General features: G+C 49.9%; 1 protein-coding gene across 8 annotated transcripts in view; it reads left to right on the forward strand.

Annotated features, from left to right (window-relative positions):
* Nucleotides 1-17,122, forward strand: part of Chi (LIM domain-binding protein 2 Chi) — a 123,771-nt gene that overhangs the window by 57,525 nt on the left and 49,124 nt on the right. For 4 of the 8 annotated variants that reach the window (XR_013080057.1, XM_076769667.1, XM_076769668.1 and 1 more), the window contains exon 1: nt 1,788-3,901. The exons of the other annotated variants lie outside the window; for them this stretch is intronic. Coding sequence is in view for 3 of the 4 variants with exons in the window: in XM_076769667.1 (XP_076625782.1) it covers nt 3,030-3,901 (872 nt within the window). In the remaining variant the exon portion in view is untranslated. Of the gene's footprint in view, nt 1-1,787; nt 3,902-17,122 lie in introns of those variants that run through there. 8 annotated transcript variants of the gene reach the window in all.

The following is a 17,122-nucleotide window of genomic DNA, read 5'->3' on the forward strand; positions in this document are numbered from 1 at the left end:
CCACAGGTGAAAATCCTATACCTTTCTTAGAATCAAATTGTTCTCCGCAATGCAGTAAATACGTAACCATTACAACTTTGGTTTCATTTTTCAAAAATGTCGATAGATCTATCTTCAGACATGCGGAAAGGTTATTAAATAATGCAAGCAATAATGTAAAATTAATACGGTCTTGCATTTATTTTTGTTCCGGTACAGGTACAATTCCATAGAAAAATATTCAATAGAAAAAAATGAGGTTTATTTTATTATAATTTGTTGACCGTATTGTGTAACTTGAGAATTAATTATCAATATTGCCGCTTGGAAAAGGAATATCGATTGCAATTTTAACAAACGAACGCGTCGAGACGAGTTTTTTTTCTTCCTTTGAGACGCTCGAATTTTCCGTGGCAGATCCCCCTGCATTTTGTCCCGTCGTTCCCATTTCTCTTCATCCGGTTAATCTGGTATCCGCAGCAGGGCGACTCGCGGGAGCGTAGGATATTTCCTTACGGGAACGGAACGATACCGAGTCGATTACTTTTTAATCCTAAATTACTCTTGTGGTAATCCAGTTATTAAGTTGCAGCGGCCTTTTTGAAACTAGATTCACGAAAAAATGGCCTTTGGCGGAGAGCCCGCAAATCCCCCCGGTCGTCTCTTCTAATTCTCGAATTTACTGGCAGACAATTCCTAAATAATCGCGTTTAGCACAAAATTCGACAATCGCCAAATCTGGCCATTCAGTCCTTTTGTCTCGCACCGAATAGCATCGTGGAATTTTAAATTAATTTTTTTTTTTTTTTTTTTTTTTGTATTAAGCGTAATAAATTAAAACGACAAAGGAGGTGTTTTCGGAAAGTTTAATTTGGAGCACGTTGGAAATTAGTTGGAGAACGGGAGGGGAAAAATGGCAGCCGCTGCCGTTCGGAGGTCGATCGTTTTCGCACGCGCCACGCGTCAAGGTGGAAGACCATTCTTCTTCATCGCGGCGTACAAATGCGCTCAACTTGACCCCGAACACGATAAATCGGATTTCTGGGCTTCTGCGATCTTAGCAGAATCAATCCTGTGTCGAGTTCTTCGGGACCCACCGACGATTCGAATCGCGCGGAAAGTGAAACTGCCTTTCAGTGGACTTTGACGAAGATACGGCTTCTTGTTCGTTGTCCGATCGTGTGCCAAATAGAATCCGCGAACACCGATGCCTTCCGATTCCTTTAGACTTTCTCTTACCAAAACATTCAGCGATCGTTGTTCTCTCGAGGTTGGATTCCTCCAGCACGCGTTAACACGTTTCTGTACACGATTATTGAAATTGACTCGAATTCGTATGTAAATATAGAATGCGATCGCACGTTTCGAAAGAAGAGATTCCGAAGAAAATGAATCTGTTTTGCGATAGGCAGGGCACTCGGCGAGAGCATAATTTTCCAATTAAAAAAAGCGTGGCGTGCGAGCATCTCGCCGGGCGTAAAATCGGTCGGGCAAAGTAAAATCGAAAAGGAACGAAAAGGTGAAGGGGGTGTCCGGGCAACAGGGGTGGCACGCAAAGTCCCGCGTCGCATCGGGTTGCGTGGACACCGGGCATCGGGCGCTCACGTGGCTCCCCACCTTTCCGGTGTGCGTGAGCCTGCTCCCTTCCGACGCTCCTTTCGCCGTGGCTTCGGTTCAGCTTCCCCCACTCCGTGTCTTCGCGTGGCTGTTCCCCTCCAGCTAGACGGCGGCCGCCTGTCCTCGAAAGCTCGAGTGCGACGGCAGCGCCGCCACGCCTGCCGCTCCGCAGTAACGCGATTGCCCTCGTCGAGTGTATAGGCGTCTGCGGACCGTGCCGCTCGTTGCTTCGTGACACGCAGCGCGCGTTGTCCCGCGTCACCGTGTTCTCTATCGTTCTTGGTGTTTTATCGCGTGTATGTGCTCTCAGTGCTCGTATCTCGCGGTAGTTTAGTGATAACAAAAATATTTAAATAAAAAAGCCAGCCAGTCGAGAGATCCGAGTCACCGAGCCGCAGGTAGACGCGGACGGGTTTCGGAGCCGAGTCCAGCGATCGAGTCACGTTCGTCGCGAGCCGAAATCCTCGGGTACCGAAGGAGTCGCAACTCGGACTATGCCGAGACACGGTCAGCCGGTCGCGCGAACGCAGCGTGCTCGCGTGGACCTGGTGTTTGGGTCGCCGAGCGGCGACTGAAGCCGCGATACGGGATGCGAAGGATCCCGCGGGTGTCGCCGGCGAACGTTGCCAGAAGGAGAAGAAGGGTGCCAGGATGGGCGGGAGACGAGGACCGCTGGTCCGCGACGTAGGTGTGCACCGCGACGCCGACGACGTGACGGCCACGTGCCCCCGCGGATACGTCGATGGCCGCTGGCATTAACTGCGTTTGGTACTCGTCCTTAGGTAGATTAGTCGAGCGAATCGGTGACCGCATAAACAGGCTCAAGCCGAGTGTGTGATCAGTGTCCCTGGTGATCGATTGCTAAAGTGCACCGTGACTTCGGGGATCTTTGGTGTTCTTGGTTCTTCGATAGTTTCAACAGGGTAGTTTTTTAGCTTGGGACTTCCCGACTTGGCGCGGGAACTCTGGTGGTGGTTCGATAGATGCGAACAGGTGGCACACAGAGTGTATTCCGGCAGGTTCGAAAAGGGTATCTCGCCAGCGGAGAACACTGCTGGCTGTTTAACGGCGGATGAAACGAACACGCTGGTATCGAGAAACTTGAAACGGTCGAGGCACGAGGTGTGCCGTCCCTTCCGTCCGTGCGCATACCGAGGGCACGTGGTTGCTCGAGTCGAGGCCGGTGAAGTATACCGCAAAGTGCAGTGATCCCCCTCGTGATTACTCAGCGTGATCGATGAGGTTCTGAGTGGGGTCCGAATTGTACGGTCGAACCAGTGAAGGAGAATCGAGAGAGTCCGGTGATCGTGAAAATTTTTTGGCGATCGTCGCGCGGAGATCTTTGAAGAAGGAAATTGCCGCGCTCCGTGGCCTAATCATCAGACCGGCGGGAGTTCGAGGAGAGGGTGAAGGGCGTCGTGGAGGGGGGAGTGATGCCGGTGAGGGTGGCACAGCGCCCCCCAGGTGGAATAACACTCCACGCCGGCGTGCCGGTAGCGGCCAGCAGCGTAACCGCCCCCGGTCCGTCGGGCCGGTGCCTCGGGGGCCCGGCAGCGCCCCCCGCCGGCTCGCCACCGCTGCCGCCGTCCTTGCAATCCCTCGGCGGCGGCGTGAGCAACGCCACCAGCAGCGCCCCTGGCGCCGCCAGCAACGGCAACAGCAACGGTAACGGCCTGAACAACAACATAGTCGGTGCGAACAACAGCCAGGGCATCGGAAGCACCGGCGGTCTGGGTGTCAACACGACCAGCGGCGCCACGAATCCCTTGCAGGCGATGGCGTCGGCAGCGGCCTCGCTCACACAGCTGAACAACATGGCGAATGGACCGCTGCCGCCGCTAGGGGCCACAGGACCGACCGGACCACCTAGTTTACCTCCGCCCCAGCCGGCCACCACGCCGACTCATGGGGGTCCACCGACGCCGCACGCCGGCGTCACCGGTGGACCCCATCTCAACGGAGCTTCTCCGAGTCCTCACCCTATGCCGCCCCACGGAATGATGACCGGTTCTCCTCATGCCCCGCACCCCCATATGGGCGGCGGAGGACCCTCGCCTCATCCTCATCACCCTGGCCCCCACATGGTTGGCTCGCCACACCATCCTGGACCGCATCCCATGGGCCCAGCCGCTGGCATGATGGGCCCTGCTGGCATGCAGCCCCAAGCGGCACCCGGGATGTGCGGTCCGGGGCCCACCGGCCCCATGGGCCCTCACGCTCATCCTCAAGGACCTGGAGTGCCCGGGCAACCGCACATGCACAACGACCCCTTTTACTGCTCGCCTTTTGGATCCCACTACTTCAGGTAAATTCACCGATTTTTCAACTACCCTCCGTTAACCGTTACGTCCCCTGTCGTCGCAAACTTCTATACCGTTGATAGCCTGTTGGGTGGGATCATTCACATTTGATTTCTCGTTGAAAAATTCACAATTATTTACACTTATATCGATTCAACACGATACAACGACACACTCGATCTTATCTTCTCTTCCTTTAACAACTTAAATACGGTTCCCCCCTCGATTGTTTTCTTACCACCCTCCGGTACTTGTGTCTACATCGAAAAATCACTATGTATTACGCAATAGGTCGATACGAATCAACTGATTACGCGTATCACTATCAAAGAGTAATGTCAATATACGCAGAGATTCTTTGAATATTTTCAATTTCCTACAGGCACGATTAGTGTTTTCACGTGCCTGATCGGCGATTTTCGCGGAAATCCTTTGGTGCGAGATCGACCGGGAATAATCGTTCGCGACGAGTCCGACATAATGCAGAAATCTGCATGCTGTCGCGCGCGGCAACAAAGAACGCTTGACATCGGCCGACTTATTTCCCGTCCGCGCGCAGATTTGAACTTTGATTGCCTGTTTATGCAAAATCTCTCGAGAATCTCGGCGCGTAGTCTGTTATTTTTGTAGTTCGCGCAAAGTTCCTCTCCGTCGCGAGCTCGCCGATTCGTCCTTGACGGATTTTTTCTGCCTCCGTCTTTTTCATCGCGTAAGGTCCGACGAAAGAGAAAGACGCTTCCGATGATGAATATACTCCGCGCCTGACCTCGACGCCCCCCTCGGGTCCGAAGATATTAGCAACGCGCCGGAAAGAAATCAATCTCCCCGCGATTAAGGGACCCGCGATAGAAATAAATAATCCGTCGTTCCATCAATCGTAACAATTTTTTGTCACGCGAAAGCTTCGAACAGGTGCTTTCGTTCGGCAGAGGGTCACGCGAGCTTTCGGAAAAAGGTGTATGTATCGCGTGGGCGTAGAAAATTCCGTGCGGAACGCGACGTTTCTTCGTCTCTGGCGATCCGTGGCTTGGAAAGGCGGGAGACGCGTTTAGCGAATCCTTTCCGGACGATAACGATTCGAAAATCCCTCTCGATCCTCGGAAGATGGCTACGGACGTTGAAAAATATGCAATGGCCGAAGAATCGATACGAAAGAAAGAGATTGCAACGACTTGGTTTTTATTCCAGAAAGATTTTCTATTATCGAACGGCGTTTAGGAAATCTCTTTCGATTCTTAGAAGATGGTTGGAAAATACGCAAAAAACGTTGTAACGATTTGATTTTTATTTTACAAATAGCATCGATACGTATGATTCGAGTGGCTCGAACGTGGGCAGTTTGCATAGTTAATTCGAAATCGTTTAAATTCTTCGTTGCGAACATTTTCAGACGGTTCTTTTACGGCCCGATACTCCGTTCCGTGCCAATCGTTCGGCAGTCTCTCGCTAGCACGCTCTCTCGGGCGTAGTAACAGTATACTCGGAGAATCCGTTATCATAGCTCGACCAGGATCTTCCTGGTGACCGTTGCGCGGTCGAACGTGTCTCGAAACGTGGTTGCGAGCAAACGTGGTCGCCTAGGACGCCTGAAATGCCTGCTAATCCGATTTCTACGATAACCGTTCTCCTTCTACCTTACTAGAATCGTCTTCCAGAACTCTATCGATGTTTCTCTACCATCTTTTAAAAAATCTAAATACGAGTAATGTACCCCTTGTACGCGCCAACCCCTGACCGACCTTCATCTTAAGAGTCATTGCTGTATTTTTGTTCCCAAAGACCCTTAGATGCGTTTAACAAATGCGGAGTAGGCCCGTAACCGAATTTCTCGATCGTTCTCGAGGCAGACACTCGGACGCGGACGGGAATAACAAAGTAGCCCCGTTCGAGATCGATCGACGGCCAATTATCGTGGACAAGCGAGCATGTTCGCGAGTCAGGTGGCCAGGAAAGTCTCCTTGGCGCTGTTCTATCAGCGAGTTCAGGTGGCCCGCAGGTGGGAGGCGCCCCTCGTGCAGGTGTACGTCGCAGAACTTCCTTCCTCGTCCGGAGAAGGTCTGTCCGGTGCTCGAGGGCCAGCGAAACCGATAGGGCGGACCCAGTGCGTAGCACAGTGACGATTATCCGGTTCTTCTCCTTCGACCTTCCTTGTATCCGGTCTGGACGTCTCTATCGGCTCGACATCATCTCCCTGCTCGCTGGCCCCGTCTGGTAATCGCGAGGGCGCATTAACATAAGCGTTCCACGCTGCTACGTTCGCGCGAATCACCGAGCCAGTTCGTTCAACAGACCACTTTCGTCTTACCGAACTCCCTGGACCTGGAGTTACGCTTGCTCCGTAATTCATTTTTATCGATTTATGTTGGTCACCTCGGTAAAATTCACGAATCCTACACTCAGATTTATTTCTTTCAACGCCTTCACTGGAAAACTAATTTTTTAATCTCATAGCGAATAATCCTGACATCCATACATGGGTGGCAGTCAAAGTATTAAGGATAGCGGATAATTTGCTCTGGGTTAGGTTGGGCGACCTGTTTATCCCCTTCGCGTACGATTTAATTACGAATTCTTTTTCAGACGTATACTACGCGTTTGTTCGTTAGTTTTTTTCGCCCCTTCCATACGAGCGGAGAAAAACGTTTGGAAACTTGCACGCGCCACGAGTCCCTCGCCAAGGTGCCGATTCAGTTTGTCGCGAGGCGATCAAGGTCCTTCTTATCCTACCGAGAGGCCGCGATAAGATAAGCCCAACGACGGCGTTCGACTTCCGATCGCGCTCGAAACTCTCCGTTCGTGCGTCCCTCTCTTTTTAGCCTCTTCCTTCTGTCGCCATTTTATGCCGCAACGACAGAAAACTAACGTAACGCGAATTTCCACTTTCCGAGAACTTCGAGTGCTCGGTTCCTGATTCTCAGGAATTCCCAGATAATCTCGAGTGTCTTAAAAATGCCTATCTACTGTCAATAAAAGACCACTTTGCTGTTCTCGCAGTACGCTGCTCGAAAACGTGCAATCATACCGATACGGACGACTCTAACTAGGTTGACTAGTGTAGAAACTAGAAAACCATCTATGCATTATCTATATACTATAGAGCTTGCAACGTATTTGGTCCACCCGAGTGTTTCCTCAGGATTTCCACCCAGAAGAAGCGATCTAACGCGTTGTGTGGTAGCTAGACAGCTGGTGGAAGATCGGAAGAACGAGTGTCGAGGATTCCGCGGTTCGCGGGCAGCGTCGCGGTTCAAGTAGATCGCTGGACGACGAAGGGGAAGAGCGTATGGAAAGAGGAAAGGCTCGTTTCGCCGTGGAGGCACGCGAGGAGATACCGGGCCGAGTGCATAAAGCCGTGTGCAGCCAGCGTATCAAGCCGTATCGTCGGTCGGTTCCAGTTTCACGTGAAACTGTTCGCGCAACCGGGCAGGTTCAAGGCGAGCCTGAAAAGTGGAATGCACGTTGGTGCACGCGGGAACAACCTGCGACTCGCAACCGCTTAACATCCATTCTTAATGCTGAATACTTCTAATTAGTTAGCATCCAAGTTCTCTCGATCTTCGCGAGTCTACTTATTCTCCGACTGTCTTGTTCCAAGGAACATTGTCTGGCTCGCCTTTCCCAACAAGGATTCGGCGCCATCGATAATGGACGTTTGCCTCGAGTTAACGCAATACGAATAAGATCACGTGCCACGATTGTCCACGGAACGGAACAAGTCTCGGATCCGATCTAATCCGGCGTCCATTACCAGCTATCAAACGCTCATCAAGCTTTTCCACGCACTCGATTAACCCCGCCGCACTCGATCATTCACGCCGTAGCGTCTTCCGTCCCTTCCAATTACTTTCAAAGCGGAGAGAAGCCGCTCCGGGAAGCAGATAAACCTAATCCCGGTTCAGGTATACCGTGTCCAAGCGATCAGCATCAATCGCTACCGGGAATCAAAGAGAACGGAAACGGAGACGGAGGCGGGGATCTAAGGAGCCGACAGGGTGACAATGAGGACGGGAACGACCTCCCCGAGTCATGGTTTACCCTGGAACGACAGTGCAGGTGTCTGAACGGACAGGTGCGATTCGACAAATGCCCGACTAGAAACCTGTCCTAAGTTTTCTAATCCGAGTGTTTCCGCTAAAGGGATATTCTCGCCCTGATCGCAATTTTTATCAAAGGAAGATATCCTTTCACCCATTCGGTTTGAATCCATACTTTTAGCTCTATGCTTCGAGAGTATGCACAATCTTTTTCGTTGAAAAATATTAAAAATTATAGGAGTTGCAACAAATCGAATTTCGAGTCCCCCGTAGAGGTCTGGTCCCGTAATGGAAGGTGTGTTCCCAGCGTTTAGCAGTCACTTGAAAAGTTGCAGACACTGCGGCGTGTTGGAAGCGTTAACGACTGGTTTCGACGATAAGGATCTTGGCGATCCGACGAGCGCCACGGTGTTTGATATCCGACAGAATCGGACACCGGGTGACGTTGAATGGAGATTCCAAACAATCGATCGTCCACACGTTGAAAACAACTCTCCGTTTCAAAGCTTGGCTACGAAAACCGTAGAAACGCGAGTCAAACGTTTAACTCCCGAACCATCAACTGTTTATCTTGGAGACAATCGTAGGAAGTCGCGGGTTACTCACCCTGTGACTAATTCGGAGCGTGTTTAGGCGTTCCTCCACAGTTACGATCTACCTACAACTAAGAATCACGAGTAGATTCCAACTATTACTTTATTTTGATAATTGTAGCGGAATGAAGTTTCCTTGAACTAAAGCTTCCTTAACATTGTTATTCCTCCACTTGTCTCACCAGACACTCGATAGCCACGTGACTTCTCCATTTACCCACGAGGATGCATGGTTTATGCGAAGGATCCATTTGGCCCTTGACCCAGCCATAAATCCTCGAAAAGTTGTTGACGCTAAGGGGCAAGTTCAGATAGATTCTCGTGGTGTCTCTATCGATCTTACCCTGTCAGATTTCGTCGCGACAGACATTGTTCTTCCGGTGCATACGCGGCTGGGCATCGTCTAGTCGACGAAATCGAAAGTTTACGATTATATTTCCAACGCGAGCCGTTGCTTCCTCGTGGATTCGGGCATTGTATTTTTATCGCGGCCCGTCTATTTCGGCCGATGCGCGTTGAATCCGGCCGCGGAGATCGAAAACGATCTCTCTGTTTGCTAGGGCAGGTTCCGCGTCCGGCTACCGGTGTCGTTGCACGGGGAATATAATGGCCGATCGTGGCGAATCGAAAGCTTCGGCTATAAATAATGAAATTAGCGCTGCCTGTCCAAATGCAGCACGTGACCTCGCGAATCTCGCCAAGTGTCTGTATATTCCGTAGAGAGCCGCGAGTTCAACCGACCTATCTGCGTCGCGCACACTATCTCACGCCCCAGTGGTGCTCAATCTCACCTGTCCACAGCTTTTTATGGGTGGGAAAGACTGGACACCGATAGGGCAAGTCCTCTCGTCGCGTTTAATCGCAACATTTTCAGAAATATATTGCTCAAGTATGAATGAGCTATACGAGAAAAGTATATTTAGAATTGGATGAACCTTCGGAGGAGACAAATTTCGATTCCTTTCTTCTCGGTTGAATAGCGTACTTTCCTTTTAGCTCGATCACCATAACAGAGGCCGTGTCCCAAATATAGACGTCGCCTTTGTTTTAGACCGATCCCCTTCTGAGTCGTAGCGTTGAACTCGGTCCGATCTAAATATGTGGTTTCATTCAAATGCCTCGACTACGAAACCGAATCGCTAGATTATCCCACAGCATCGACGGGAAACTCGACTTTCGTTGTCCCAAGGAATACGAGGAATCTTTGGATGAAATAGTATCTACCCTCGACCGCGTTCCGAATAAAAGTTCCTTCCCCGTTTCCTGTCGAATCACTCGGGAGCACTCAAGAGGCATCACTCTAACTGCTGGAAAGAATACTGGAACGATCATCGCGTTAAAAGTTGGACGAAAACTGCTCGAACCCGGGCACTTGTTCCTTCTCTGATTCGATTCTTGCTGGATCATCCTGCAGGACTCGGAGAATCTTCGTTAGGTCGGTTCTGGATACCCAGTTTTGCGGCGCGATTCTTACATCATCGCGGTTGCATAATCTCTCACGTCTGTCGGCGCGCGCACCGCCAAATGATCCGATCTAGACCCGCGGATCGAACGAGACTCGGAATTCTTCGTGCCTTGTTCGATTCCCGGATCCGCGATCAGTGGACGAAGGCCCGATTTCAGCAAATAAATGGAATAACTGGGAAAATATTAAAGCTCGATCTATACATATATTAAAATTTTGCAGTTATGTGCACATGTTATTATAATTGTATTATGTACGCCCTCGCTCGGACCTAATATACAATTACCATGTCAGGTGTAGGCAGATGCCACGATAGATCGAGACAGCGGCTCGGTTCTGTTTACATTGTTGATGTAACCTGATCCATGGATGGCGCCGAGTACCACCCCCTTTCCCTTCGTGATTCCCCGCGAGTTTCTTCTCCTCGAGGCGTAATACTATCTACGGAGATCGTTTTTTGGCGTTGCGAGCATGTTCATTAACAGAACGTAGATTAGCGACCCCCTGTTCTAATTATATCGTTAAGTGGAGTTACTGTCTTCCTAATGATACAATCGACACTGACACTTTACGTTTCCTTAAATCTCGATGATCGATTCGAGTCCAGCTCGAGCATAACTTGAATCGGTTTTGCCAAAGGTTTCCGACAGCTCGGTTTGGAAGTTGGCGTGTCGCGCGTATAACCGCGCCTCCGGTGAAGTCGGCGCTCCTACGAGTTCTCGGTTCATTAATTCACGGATGAAGAATCGAAGCCGGGGATGAGAACCGCGAGTGATTTGCCAGTGAGGCAGGCAGTTCGTTGGCGTTGGAGTTGGCTCGGCTGATCTCTTCTCTTCTTCGCCATCGTCCTCTTCTTCTTCTGCTTTGCCTCGCGCTCTGCTCTCTCCGCGTTCTCAAGGCCGCCTCCTCGAATCCCTCACCCCCTCTCCGCTCGCCTCTCTGCCCCTCCACCGCCTCCGACATCAGCAACCCGTCCCTCCCGCGGTTCCCCCGACCTACCGAGTCGAGCGTCTTACCTCAAACCGACTGCTGGCGACTCCGTTCCTCCCTCCCCCTCGCCCCCCCCCTTTCCTTCCGTCCCTCCAGCGCGCATCGTCCTCGTCCGTGAGGGAACTTGGCGCGCGCGCTCCCAGTCTAGGTTAGGTTAGACTAGGCTAGGTTAGGCTAGGCTCTACTACGGCGTCCAACTTTCGAGCGTGGAAGTCGATCGAAGTTCAGCGAAGCCGCGGCGTCTCTCGGCACCTCGCGAGACGCGGGAAATGTCGTCCGACCAGTTCCACGACGCCTAGCGCCTAGGTCCGGTTGCCCGGCGAACGGAGCCGGACTTCCAGCGACGCCGAGATCCATTTTTTGCCCGGCGAATTCAGACTGCCGGTCTGCACGCTCCGCGGCGACGTTCCTCGCGCCGATGAGGAAGGTTATGGTCGCTCGGTTATCGTTTTCTTTTCGGAAACCGACGCCCGATTCCGACGAACGTCCCACTCCGTTGGTGCGCGGGTCTTGATGGATTTCGTTAGGGTCCTCTGTTGGGGTTCTAACCAAGCGTCATGGGTCGGTTAAGCTTCTTTAGCTTCCAGGGGTTTGTTTGATCTCAAGAATTAAAGATTCTTTGGGGAAAAGTTGCGCTATTTTAATCTACATCCACCTGTACAGGATCATCTCTATATTGGAACTTTTTAGAGCACGAATTGTTACAAAATTTCAAGCACAAATATGCAAAGTAACGTCGAATTGTTTTGTTAGGATTTTCGGAAGCTACATCAGGCAGAAGATGATGCGAAAGGCAAAACTCTGTTGCGCTCGGTATTAAACCTAACCTATAAATTAAGATCTCTGTTTGTTTTGACGAGACGTGCACGTGGTCCAAGTTCGGCCCCACTTTTCTTGGCGGTTCCGCACAGTGTTAGAACGACGATGGAAAGTCGTCGTAAAATAGAACCGTGTTTATCGGAGTTGCCCTAACTGGAATCACGGGTTTCCAGTTTCGTTCGGATTTTCCCGCGTCGCGGAACGAAACGTGCGTGCGCGTCGACCGTTCTCAGGACACGCAGGGGAGGGGAGAGGACGGGAGGGCGAAGAGCACCTCCACTTTATTCGTCGACGTTTTATTTTTTTTCGAAAGATGAATCCCGCTCACCTTGAAAGGTACGTCGCGTGGCTCGTCGTCAAGCAGTCGTCGAACGAGCCCTTCGAGTCGCAGGAAACTTCGAAAACCCATCTCTGCGTTCTGCGGATTCTTCTTCGCCAAGTTTTTTGCCTCGGGTTTCGAGCACACCTAAAACTCCCCGCAGGAATTTTACTTCTTCGAAATCTCTCCAAAACAACCTTTGATCTTTTTTATAGCACGGTGTCTCTGGCAACCAAATTTTTTTAAAAACAATTCTGTACGTTATATTTTCTGATAAAGCTATAGATAACTTTAGCTCCCAATTTTTAACCTTCAACTATAATAGCTTTTATCGTGCAGCTAATATTTCACTTTTATGAAACCTCCATAGTTTCAAATTTAAAGCAGAATAAAAAATAGGACCGTAACAAAATAAGGAAAGTTTACGATGAGCTGATTTTCGATCTCAACTGTTCACGAAATAAAAGCTGCACGATTTTATCGAACAACCCAATATATAGATGATAGCATATGTTGAGCATCCGAGCTTCCCTGGTCTGGGAATTTTAATTTCGATTGACGTAAGTTCGACATCCGACGTTGCGTCACCGCGAAGGCCGACACCAGGAGCGTCTGGCGAACATAATCGAGAGTCGGAACGAGCAGCGTTCGAATCCCAACTATTATCGTGCGTGATAGTAATCCCTTTGTTTAGCGCAGTACGACCAAGACCTTCGTTCGACGGTTTCCCGTTTAAGGAAAAATTGTCCCATAAAATTTACGGTACTTTGCTCTTTTATAATCCTGTACACGTCGCAGCGTTGACCGAGAAAGGAAGTTAACGGGTGCAACCAAGGTTAACGTTCGCGAAACGTATTACAATAATCCCCGGATCGGTCCCGGAAAATCGGTTATCGAAAGTCCTACGAAGTCTTCTCGATTTCCGAATCGTAACTCGTACCGAGTGACTTTTTTGAGTGGCAAAATCGATAAACAGAGGGTGCGTAGAAAAAAGGAGGATCGTAAACTGGATCTCGATCAAAGGGACACCCTTGTAACCACTCGAAAAGAACGGAACAACTTCGTTACGTTATTCCACGTGCCAGGTCCCCCAAATGGTCCCCCGAACACGAGGGCACGTCGTTCGCGGCTTAATCCGGATTTATTCGGGCTCTTTTATCCGCGAAATGATCGCGAGCAACGTAGGAAGCGCTACCGTAAGTCGGTCACGTGGTTCTCACTCGTAGAGGGGGGATTCTCCTCCCCCGCCGTTGATCTCCTGCTTCCACTGATCAATTTTATTTATTTATTTGCTTAGACGTAATTCTTATTCATTAGGAACACGATTCCTTTCGTTTCTAATCTAGTTTCAAAGTCAAAAGTTACATGAACATGTTAAGATACGATAGTATTTACCGTCCACTGCAATTTGCCACTTGAAGTAATTACAATTTGCAACCAGATTTTCAGTGAAAATTATGTTTCCTGAAACTCGTTTACCTGGAAATCTATAATATCGTAACACGTATCCATTTACCACCATGTAATTCAATTAGCAACACGAAATTGATCACGATACCGATTTTTCTGAGGAAATCACTTTTCCTAGAACTAGTTTTAGGCACGTGGTTGTAACGTCAGATTTAAAAACGGTAGTAACGACAGTCCAGTTTTGCCCCGGACTGTACGGGCTCGCGCGTGGAACGCTTCTGGGCCATTTTAGGAACCAGTTTGGAGCGGTCCATGCGGCCCAGACCGCTTCGTCGCGTCTCGCTGTGATCACCTACCGGGGCACTAATCCTGCTAACGCGCTCGAGGTCACGACAGACCGACTCGGGGAGCCCCCGCGTCTTCATTTCGCGATGATCTCGTTTTTCGTTGGCGACAACGGAGGATTTCCGGGGGGTCCACGGACCGAGGATCAAACTTGTTTCGATCGGAAAGCCCCTAGGTGTCCGGTTGTTTACCGGATCAAAGAAGTCGTCTTCCGCAGAAATTCATCCCCGAATCGCGCGACGTTTCCGTGGACGCCATATGTCGGGTAGCGAGGATTTGTTTGATTCTTGGTAGAATCAGGAACAGGAGTCTGGGGTGGAAAAACACGGAAGGGATTCGTAGGGCAGCAGGCGGGAGGTTTGCCTTTGTGTCGCACTTGGTGTGGCCGGGTATGGATTCCCACGGGACGTTGCGCATGCAACGTCGTCTCACGGCTGGCCAGGGATAGCGATGGCTTCGAGACGCTTTCGATCCTGTGCAACTAACCTTTACAGTTCCTAGCAGTTTCTACTTTTATAGAAATTGCGAATGCAACAATGTCTGTGTTTCACTGCATTGAAAGAAGTCTCGCGTTTGAAGTTTTGGAGGAATTGTTAATACATATTAGTTTCTTCGTTGATCGGATGGCATATTGGCTGACAGTATTTATTAGGAAAAATATTACTGACGCTTGAAAGTGAAAATGTGTGAGCGTGTTAGAATGAAAATTGTTTGTCGGATCGATCGGAGCACCCATCGCTGGCTCTGTTCCTCGGTCTTACACTAGGAAGCCCACGAACACGCCAATACAGTCGAAGGGAAGAGCCTCCTCTCCCGCAGGTTCCCACGTGTTTCCGACCGCAAGCCGCAGTTATAACGGCGCAGTCGCGACTCCTCGACGAAGGACGAAGGCGGCAGCAACGCTGTGTTTCCATCGTCAGCGCGAACACGAGTTCGTCGTCCTGCAATACAGTCAACCCCCGTATAACACGGTAGTTACCTTTCTAAACAATGCCGCGTCATACGGGATTCACGATTACTAAGAATCTTCTCTAACGAAAGAAGCGTCGGAGTCATGCAACTCTAAAGGTTGAGTAGAATCGAATCTCTGTGTCGATTAAATGCTCTAGCAAACAACTCAATAAATACACTGTCGGATATGTATATCCATTTAGAATGTTATTAAAAATGATCAGGAATCTTATATCGATCAAGAATCTACGTGGAATGCCTAGAACTCTAAAGGTGGAGGAGAAACGATCGATTTTCCATCTTTTTCGGCCTATCTCGTTTCTCTCTGTATTCTCCAACAGCTTCCGTTCGTTCCTAGTGTTTTTGCGCCGACTTATCGGTTTCTCGTTCCGCCGAGAGCGCCTCCTTTTTTCCCTAATCTTCCCGTAGCAATTTTTTGCTCGCCCGTGACGGATTTTTTGTCCATGCGCGCGTTCCTCTCCCTTCTACATTGTCGCTGGCTCGCGTTTTTTACGCGTATTTGCCCCTCCAGCGGTCTCTGAAGCTGTCTCTCTCCCGCCCAGGCTGTTCTAGCGCCTTGGAATGAATCAGCCGGCTCGGATGGGTGAGTTCGCATGTACCGCGTGCCAGGCAAGGCCGCGTTTTTACGCCACTCCTTCGAGAAAGAGAAGGAACGCTGGCTCGTGCTACGACGCTTTTGCTCGAATCCGCTGTTCAGGGCGCAAACCCGCTCGTGGTAGCGAGATGACGACGTCTAATTCAAAATTTCTAAAAAATCGATTCGCTAGCTTTAAAATTGTCAAAAAGCTTCGATTGTTTTGGGGAAAGTCGTCTGTTCTCTGCTTTTGCGAGACAGTAGTGCAGAAAATTGGGGTACAAGATCCAAGAACCGATCCAACGAGTCGTGTGTGAGTTTTATGCGAGTTAATCGACCATTTTACTTTATTATACACATACTCGGATGTATTACCATAGATGCAGCATTTGATCGTATAAAAATTTAAATTGCCAAACAGCGTGGTGTTCTTCAATTTCGGTGTTGATATTTTCAGCGAACTTTTGTTGCATTCGGTCCTCGAAGTTGTTCACCGGTGAAAAATTTGTTCATTTTTGCGTTCGTCGCGTCAAGCGGCGCTGAGTGGTACTCGTATTTTATGTATTTGTCGTTGTTCGTTTCCCCGGTGAACTTTTTCGCGATTCGACGAATCAACTTCAATTCTGGTAAATGAATTTATCTCGTTTCCGAATCCAGGGCATGGAATTACGTAAGAAAACTTTTCAAGCAATTTAATTTTCGTAGTATCGTAATGTTTCTTTAAAAATTCTGTTTCTAACCGAAACGGAGTCGTTTTCCCAGCGCGGTGGTGTCAGTTTCGAGCTCCGTTCGCATCGGTCCGCGCTCTCTGGAAGCGATTTCTCCTCGAATCGCGGCCATCCGCGAGGATGCTCGATTCTCGAACGGAGAAAAGTAGAGCGAATCGTCGCGCCTCTCGTGCTATCAACGCCCACGGGCCGCTCTATATCAGATTTTATTGTATCTCGTATTCGACCTACGAAAGAGGTAACAGGAGTAATTGGAGAGAGGAGCGGCTGGAGGCTTCGGGACCCCAGGGGAACCAAGAATGGCGAGACACTCGGCTAACCCAGTTCCGTATTTGGTTTCGCGGGCAGGCCACAATTTTCTGCGCGTTTTCTAGCGAAAAACAACCGGTCGCGTGTGTTCCACACCGCAGAAATAGAGTCTTCAATCGCCCACGAAAGTCAACGAACAAAGACTGTAAATTACAAATTTAAAAGTACATAAACTTGTACGATTTCAAATGTATAATAAAACAAATGGCGATAGGAAATTTTCCGGGGAAAAGAATCCCATTCTCCCGGGTCGGTCGACTTTTACTTCTGGAAAGCGTCTCGTCCAGCGTCGAACGCGATCGAAAGTCAAGATACTTTCAACGACGGCCATCGTTCCTTTCTTTTTTCGCCGCTCGGTCGAATAATCGCGGCCGGGGTATCGTCGTTAAAAATCGTTTACGAAACATTCGCTTATCGGGGCTCGCGGTCGTTCCCTCGGACCTGTTGCACTTTTTCTGGCCGGAAAAGCTTCGCCGATTTATCGTGCAGATATCGAAAATGGAACGTCGCGTGGCCCGTTCGGCGAAACTTGCAGCGTCCTCCGCGCCCTTAATTCGAGACGCTCGCCCCCCCCAACGGAACAGGAGAAGTTCTACAAAAGTTGCGCGTAGTTTCGCAGCGTGTTGCATCGCCCGTCGTGGATTAAACCGCGAAAGGAGCCTGTCCGC

Source organism: Colletes latitarsis, chromosome 7 (genome assembly GCF_051014445.1).
Source record: "Colletes latitarsis isolate SP2378_abdomen chromosome 7, iyColLati1, whole genome shotgun sequence".
Taxonomy (NCBI): Eukaryota; Metazoa; Arthropoda; class Insecta; order Hymenoptera; family Colletidae; genus Colletes; species Colletes latitarsis.